At 42.1% G+C, this 8,745-nt stretch overlaps 1 protein-coding gene across 2 annotated transcripts; it reads left to right on the top strand.

Annotated features, from left to right (window-relative positions):
- Positions 1-4,615: 4,615 nt before the first annotated feature.
- On the top strand, positions 4,616-8,069 carry LOC137258270 (histone H2A-like). 2 transcript variants are annotated; one of them, XM_067795880.1, is made up of 2 exons: positions 4,616-4,683; positions 6,644-8,069. In XM_067795880.1, exon 2 carries the CDS (start codon positions 6,650-6,652, stop codon positions 7,055-7,057), a length of 408 nt encoding a protein of 135 aa, XP_067651981.1. In that variant the 5' UTR covers positions 4,616-4,683; positions 6,644-6,649; the 3' UTR covers positions 7,058-8,069. The 2 variants fall into 2 exon arrangements, with proteins under 2 accessions (XP_067651981.1, XP_067651980.1); XM_067795879.1 differs by lacking the exon at positions 4,616-4,683 and adding an exon at positions 4,726-4,761.
- Positions 8,070-8,745: the final 676 nt, after the last annotated feature.

Here is an 8,745-nt window from a genome sequence, read left to right as displayed (position 1 = left end):
TGAAAATGATGACGTAAATAATATATATATATATATATATAGAGATAGATAGATAGATAGATAGAGAGAGAGAGAGAGAGAGAGAATGAATAACATGTATAGAGCTTAAACAACCCGGAAGAAGCCAAAGTGAGTGAATATTGTTTTAAGCAATATTTATGCAATGTTTATACCGTGGAACACCAGAATTTCTTTCCTACATTGTTCCCCATTTGAGCAATTGAACCCGGGTTTGGGGCGTGATTAAACAGCTAACCTAACTCTTAGTAAGCTCAACGACTTACGTAATACCAGCTGTACTCTCCTATAATAATGGTTTGGCAAGCGTATTTCACAAATCCTAAGCTAGTTGTTTGTCTTGCACTAACAGTAAACAGAGAGATAATGATTAACCGTTCTCTGGGGAACTTGGTCGGTCAACAAATCCGAATGAATGATGCTGATATCAAGCTTGTAAAGACCGACACTCTTGTGCTGGTTTATGGATGTTTTTACGAGAGTGTGTTATTCACCGTAACAATGTCGACACGAGAAAATTTATGACACGGTTCAATTTATATTACTATTTTGCTATCAGGCCCGATGAAATCATTTCCATTTCTTCCTAATGATGCTGGGACAGACCTTTGATGCTTCATATTTGCATTGTATTTATATATTTACCCCTTTATATTTACACATTTTCATAACCAGATGTCAGTGCCAGAGATGCTTTCATAAATACATGTATATGTAAATATAATGTAAATATAATCTAAATATAATGTAAATATAATGTCAGGTAATAGACGACAGAAGATCATCAGAGCGTTGTATAAACATTAATATTGCAGTTTATATGAACTAACGGGCAAAAGAAACGATACCAACTGAGTCGAAATCACTGATATTCCTAAACGACAAACCACCATTGTGAAAAAGGAAAGTGTTTTCTAATGACAAAATTCACTTTACTTTTACACAATGATGGTTTGTCGTTTTGTAATTTCAGTGATTTTGACTTGGTTAGTGTTTCTTTTGCCCGTTAGTGTATCATATAAACGAAAATGGGTGGTTATGAAATCCATATAAAACTTACCTCTACTTGCATGAAGAGTAGTCTAATGGTCAAGTGCTATCATACTATCATCGGCTCCTGTAACCATGTCTCCAAGTCCAGTTTATCGACTTGCTCCGATGTCGCAAAAGATATTGGTTGTTAATGCAGCTTCCTTGGATCAATTAGTGTTAATATAGCCTCATCCTTTGTCGCTTTCACATTGTAATCAAAGCTACTCAAACCTCCAACACCTGAGCCAATTGTACGTGCTTCAGTAGTTCAAGTCGCAGAAACGAAGTATTGTGATGACACGAGTGTTTCCGAGACTTGAGAAGGTCCAATGGGCCTGTAATGATGACACGAGTGTTTCTGAGACTTGAGAAGGTCGACTGGACTTGTGATGGCTCTAATACTTGGCAGCTGGCGTTTATCATGTCACTTGAAAGAAACTGGGAATTTGCTCATTCTCGGCACTGTAGATGACTACCACCAACCTGTGGCAAAGACGTCGTGGTGTTAAACCAGTTGGTCCATTGCTGCAGAGTATTTGATTTGCTACAAGTGATAGTGCGGACACAAACCCTGTGTTTAGTCCTCATATAGCCAGGTCCAAATGATGCCTCTGGGTCGTATAATGTATGAATGTTAGATCTACTGACCCTCCGCTCCACCATTTAACGCTGACTGATACATTCTTTTATGGTTGTATGGATGACTTACAGTTAGTAGGATGTTTATCAGAAATATATAACCAATGTTTTTTTTGCATAATGAGCATTGACGTTCTAATCCACTTCCAGTGAACTGAAAATGTTAGTGTGAGCAGACGACTTGTGCGAGCAGACGACTCTAAGACGTGCTTATGCACCAAACAATTTTCAATCCATTCTAACAGAATTTGAACATACGACCTTCATTTTATACTAATAAATCAGATCACTTTCATTCTACTCGTTCTGAGCAAACGACGTCTATAAATACACTTTGGGTTCAGACTAATTTAATCCACATTACACAAAACTAATTCAGTGGTGTCCAGCTCGCCGCACTAGTAAATCTATTTAAGGATATAGACTCGTCAATACTAACACAGTTTCAGCCTTAAGGGCCTGACCTTTACGGTCGCCTCAAGAGTAGACGACTTTTAAGTACATCAATGAAATACACAACTTTTAAAAGCACCTTTGGGCTAGCCGACTTTTGAACACACCTATAGAGTTGATGACTTTTGAAAACCTATATCGATCAAACGACTTTTCAACACACCTATGGAGCAGGCGACCTTTAAACACACCAGTTGAGCAGGCGACTTTTAAACCCACCAATGGAGCAGGCGACTTTTACACACACCAATGGAACAGGCAAGCTCTAAACACACCTATGGACCAATTGGCTATTAACACACATATGGAGCAGACGACTTTTAAACACACCAATGGAGCAGGCAAGCTCTAAACACACCTATGGACCAATTAACTTTTAACACACCAATGGAGCAGACGGCCATAAACATACAAATGTAGAAGACGACTTTCAAACTCTGCTATGGAGCAGACAACATTTAAACACGCTTTTAGATCAAACGACTTTTAAACAACGCCATGGGGCAGCTGAGTTTTAACACACTAATACAACAGGCGACGTTTTACCACACCTAAGGAGCAGACGACTTTTAAACACACCAGTGGAACAGTTTACCTCAGTCCACGCTCACGGGTCAGTTGGTATGTCCTCATCAGTGAAATTAGCCAACCAGTCCATCAGACTGTGAGACCGGGATACCTAATAACACGTTTTTAGCATATCACGAGTCAGAGCACGCTGATTGGGACACAATTTCTGGGTTGATGTCTGGCATGTGCGTGGACACGTGATGCAAATACATCCCACCCCTGTCCATTAACAGAAACAGTTCCAATCAATTCAGTGTTATCTGCAAACTCCTAACAGAGAGTCAGAAGGGTACATGTGTTTGTAATGAAAATAGGTTGTATAAAGTGTTCTCCAGCGCAAAACGCCAGCGTGTTAATAGGCTGGTGTGGACATTCGCAGTGTTTAATAAGGATTTCTACAGACAGGTGTACGTTGTTTGGATACACAGTGATGTCTGATCAATGAATGTAGAGCTGTCTTCTCTGAACACATGAGCCTTAGGATAGGACACATACTAGTGAATGTGCATAGGCGGATCAAAAGGGAGAGGTTCCAGGGTATTCCAACCTCCTCCTTTTGAAAATGACCTATTTCGAATCCACTCCCCAACACGCACACACGCACACACACACGCACTCACACACGCACACACACACACACGCATTCTCTCCCTCACACACACACGCACACACACATGCACACACGTACACTTTCAAAATACATGGATCCGCAAAACAGCGGAACTGGCCCATGGGTAGGATAGCTGCGTTGATAAGTAAATGTAACATATGTATAAGAATTAATCATAGAAACACTAATCAAACCCATTACAAAACATTCGGTGGTGGTAGTGAAATTGATTTAACGTTTACGCTACTGCACTCGTTTGTGACCTATAGCGTCAGTACAGATACAGTGTCTTAGTGCTGACCTACTGAGATACCACGTCACAGTTTCTTAATTCACAAACAGAATACTGACTCCACATCAGTCCATGTTCAGTGCACTTAGTGACCAACATCATATACAACAATGTTTGGTATGACTCTCTACATACGCAGTATCTACTAAAGTGGGTCTGTTACCTTTGCGGAGTAACGCGCCTTTCAGATTTCCAGGGAATGACTGAATGCAGGCTGAAATCAACATTGTATGAATGTTCTGGGAATGACTGAATGCAGGTTGGTATCAACATTGTAAAGCTCTCAGGGAATGATCGAATGCTGGTTGATATCAACATTATACGTATGTTCAGGGAATGGTTGAATGCTGACTGATATCAACATTGTACGGATGTTCAGTGAATGGTTGCTGACTGATATCAACATTGTACGGATGTTCAGTGAATGGTTGAATGCTGGCTGATATCAACAGTGTGAGGATATCAAGGGAATGGTTGAATGCAGATTGATATCAACATTGTAGGGATGTTCAGGGAATGATTGAATGCAGATTGATTTCACCATTCTTGAGATGTCCACAGAATGATTGAATGCAGAATGATATCAACATTGTAAGGTCTTGTAAAGCAAGAACCAGTAATCACAATAACAAGTATATATAAACTCCTCAAGATCACAAGCTCCCATTATCAAACACAAACCAATGAAGAACCCTCTCTCGCGCCATCAGGTATAAAGCATATAAGCCGGTTCAGATAACACTCTCATGTGATCACGTATAAGTTCGTTATATAGCTGGAGTTTGCTAAGCGTGGCGTTAAAAATAAACAAACAACACACACCAAAACACAAAAAATACCACAACACACAAACAAATCTGATCGGCTTATTTGCGATATTACGAGCGCTTGCCATACCCACACGTACCATAGCTTTGCAATCTTGGTATCAACGTTCATAGCAAACAAAAAGTATTCCCCCAAACGCAACATTGTTCACGTGATTTGTCATGTGACAGAGCGCGGGAAGTGCACGTGTGAAATCGGCCATTGCTGGGCTGACCTGGGAGGCTGACGTACGCCATCAGCTGTGAGTTTTCTTTATGGCGTTAATAGATACATACTGGTGAATAGTCATTAAAGCTGAACAAACACTTTAAATCGGAAGGTAAGAATGTTGGAGTATGTACCCCAAACCTGCTTTCGGTATGTTATCACTACTTGACAAAGAGATTGTTCAAAATTGTAGTGTGTTCGTACAGGTTCAAGAACGAAATTGTGTTACACGCACATGGGTGTTTCCGGCGCTGCGTTAAAGCTACACCCCTCTTCGATGTGATCATCTGTCAAACCCTTGAGAATATGCCGGGTACTATATTAATTGGCCTAAGCAACCCATTCTTGTCCACTAACTTGATCGGGTGGCGGAAGGTGGTGGAAATTTGCAGAGTCACTAGCTTGTCCTGGTGGGGTAGCCTAGTGGTTAAAGCGATAGCTCGTCACTTGGAAGACCCGGGTTCGATTCCACACACGAGTACAGTGCCCAATTCTTGTGTTCCCAGTCGTGGCATTACTGATGTTGCTAAATATCTGTGTAAAGCTGAAGTCAATGATCGGTTGGTGAGGTTCATCCACAAGGTATGCCAGTTAATGTTGATCTGTGATTATAGTGGGTATCACCGAATTGCCTGGTATAGACTGCTTATTTTAGAGGTCGTTACATATCTCGACAATTGTTGAGGAAATCGTTCATCTACAAATTTATCGGAAAGATTTCCACCCGTAACCCCGGGATTTTCTATCATTCTATTCCTAATAATAGACGTTTTCCATTGGAAAATAGGTACGAGTACCTCCCGTTCCCCGGCCCAAGAGAATATTTATAAACTGATACATACTAGGATTATTAACAAAACCTAACACAACAATTACCAGAGGACTCTGAGAAATAGCGAAAGAGGCCCAAATTATGTACAATATATACTTCGTGCTACGTCTTTCAATCTGCTAAGGTGATGAAGGCAGAAGAGTGTGTGTGTGTGTGTGTGTGTGTGTGTGTGCGTGCGTGCGTGCGTGCGTGCGTGTGCGTGTGCGTGTGTGAACACTTAGTGTTAGTCTCTTATTCTGAGGAAGAAAGAATATGGGGGGAATGGAAGGAACTGTTTCCAAATGTAGGGCAGCCTAGTTGTTAAAGCCTTCACCCCTCAGGCTGATGTCCTGGGTTCGATTCCCCACATGGGTGCCACGTGTAAAGCCCCTTTCTGGTGTCCCCAGCTGTGTTGGAGACATGTAGGGCATTCATAACGATGCACGTACCGAATGTTTTACAGTGAATTACAGCCAAAACGAACTATATGTCGGCGGTCGCAACCAATCTGTTGGAACATGTCTGATCCGACCACTAGAGATGCCATGGTGATTCTTCTTTGCATTGCCACAACGGGCGACTATGCTTGTCGTAAAAGGCGACTAATGGGATCGGGTGGTCAGGCTCGCTGACTTGGTTGACACAATTATGTCAACGGTTCCCAGTTGAGCAGATAGGTGCTCACGTTGTTGATCACTGGATTATCTGGTCCAGACTCGATTATTTACAGACCGCCGCCAAATAGGTGGAATATTGCTGAGTGCGGCGTAAAACTAAACTCACTCAATCACTCATACTTCCCATTTTCTCCGACCCGTGAAGGTCCCGGGGTAGAATAGGCCTTCAGCAACCCATGCTTGCCATAAAAGGCGACTCAGCTTGTCGTAAGAGGCGACTAACGGGATCGGGTGGTCAGGCTCGCTGACTTGGTTGACGCATGTCATCGGTTCCCAATTGCGCAGATCGATGCTCATGTTGTTGATCACTGGATTGTCTGGTCCAGACTCGATTATTTACAGACCGCCGCCATATAGCTGTAATATTGCTGAATGCGGCGTAAAACTAAACTCACTCACTCACTCACTCCCATTTTCTCCTCTATTCTGTAACATGAAAGTGTCGACTTTCCCTGAATCTTACTAAAAGTGAGTCCTATGTTTCCTTAAATAAGTGTATGTTTCAGAAAAGCATGTCTGGACGAGGCAAAGGTGGCAAGATCAAAGCCAGCAAGTCCAAGAGTAGATCTACCCGTGCCGGACTGCAATTCCCGGTGGGACGACTTCACCGACTACTCAGGAAAGGGAACTATGCTGAAAGAATAGGCGCTGGTGCCCCAGTGTACATGGCGGCCGTCCTCGAATACCTGGCAGCAGAGGTTCTTGAACTGGCAGGTAATGCGGCAAGGGATAACAAGAAAGCTAGGATCGTCCCTCGTCACATACAGCTGGCGATCAGAAATGATGACGAACTAAACAAACTCTTGAGTGGCGTCACGATATCCGAGGGCGGCGTCCTCCCGAATATTCAGCAGGCCCTGCTTCCAAAGAAGTCGAGCAAAGCAAGTGCCGCGGCGTCTTCCCAGTCGCAAGAGTTCTAAAATGTACGGTTATCTCCCATGCTGACGTTGGTTATCTCCCTGACCTTAGTTATCTCCCTTGTTGTGGGCTGTTTGTGTGGCTTCCCGAAGGTCAACTACTTATCAAGACTTCGGAGGTTTGCAGTTTTCTTCATGGACTTGTTGATTGTATAAATTATTGATGTTACAAGTATTTGAAATATATATTGCTGTTTCATGTGTTTCGTATTTTTTATCATCTTAAGGAAGAATGGGTAACAGCGAGTAAAACGTAAGATCATCACGTAAACGGTTCGAATCCAAAATGATTGTGGAGAGCTGATTTGCGGAAGATCGAGGTTAGAATTGTTCTTCTGGAACCCATTGTAGTATGAGACAACTTGGGGGATCGGGTGGCCAGGTTGGTTGGCACGTCATCATGGCGGCGGTGGGTAGCCCAGTGGTTAAAGCGTTCGCCCGTTACGCCCCAAACCCCGCATTGGTACAATGTGTGAAACCCATTTCTATTGCTGAAATGTTGCAGAAGGGGCGGTAAACTTAACTTGCACGCACACACCAATAAGGACTGGACCACAGAGTGAGATTTAGGAAAACTCTCATTTGTTTATGTAGTGGGTAGTCTAGTGATATAAGCGTTCACTTGTCACCCCAAAGACCCGGTATCGATTCCACTGCAGTGTGTGAAGCCCATTTCTGGAGTTCCCAGCACTGATATTGCTGGAATATTGCTAAAAGTGGCGCAAAAGTATACGCGGTCAGTCGGTTGCTAGTGTAATGGCTCACATTCCCCAGTGTGTTTTCTCTCACGATCTAACTTTGGAGATTTTCGTGTGCGCTGTTCTAGATGATGCGTATTTCGCACACGTCTTAACGATCTGTTTGGTTTATTTAATTTTAAACCCATTTTTATACGTATTGAGGAGTTGTGCGTATTTTAAAACAATTGTTATGAGCCTCAAGGTTCAAAACAACATGTTTATATATAAGTAGTCAACTTCAGTCTTAAACAGTTTGCATGCAGGCTGACGTCTGTGTCCATCTATCCTTCAGCTCATGTAAGTTTAAAATTCCAAGTAGATTTGGGCAGCAAGGTTACATGCAAGTTCAAACAGCTGGTAGATACAGATTATACAAAGCCATGGGCTGTCACAAATTCTTTAGTTAGAGACATATTTTTACGTTGTACGCCAATCTTCCATTACGTTTGGTTACATTTGTTAAATATGAATGTCTGGTTTGAGAAAGTGCAAAATACAGGGCTCCTCTCCCGAGACGACTGATGAAAATTCAAGTCACTTTGTTTCATGCGAGCTAAGTATCGTGTTTCAGCTATACTACTCACATTGGTAAGGACAAACTCATGAATTTAACAAGAAACTTATGAAGGGTCAAATCTGGTCAAATACCTAAGATTATAGTAAGCATGGATCCTGGGATTTAGTATGTCATTGCATCTTGTGATCCCACATTCACATGTGTTGTTTATTCATCATGGACTCCTTTCATCATCGCCAAGATGGTTAACTGGTGAGATGGAAGCCATTTCTATGGTTACACATGTATCAGCCACATGAGGTTAGGTTAAAGTGACTGTTTTCCCAAAGAGGGGTTACCATATTATTAGTTTCCAGTTTTAAATGGATCCAGTTTCCCCATTATAAATGTACGTGTAAGTGAAGTTCTGAAATTGTGTGATCCTAGGCAATGAG

The sequence above is a fragment of the Haliotis asinina genome, chromosome 12 (assembly GCF_037392515.1).
Source record: "Haliotis asinina isolate JCU_RB_2024 chromosome 12, JCU_Hal_asi_v2, whole genome shotgun sequence".
NCBI lineage: Eukaryota > Metazoa > Mollusca > Gastropoda > Lepetellida > Haliotidae > Haliotis > Haliotis asinina.
This window is presented reverse-complemented; position numbering and strand designations above follow the sequence as displayed.

Excerpts from the sequence above, each read along its gene's own strand:
- LOC137258270 (XM_067795880.1), top strand. The coding sequence starts at position 6,650 with ATGTCTGGACGAGGCAAAGGTGGCAAGATCAAAGCCAGCAAGTCCAAG.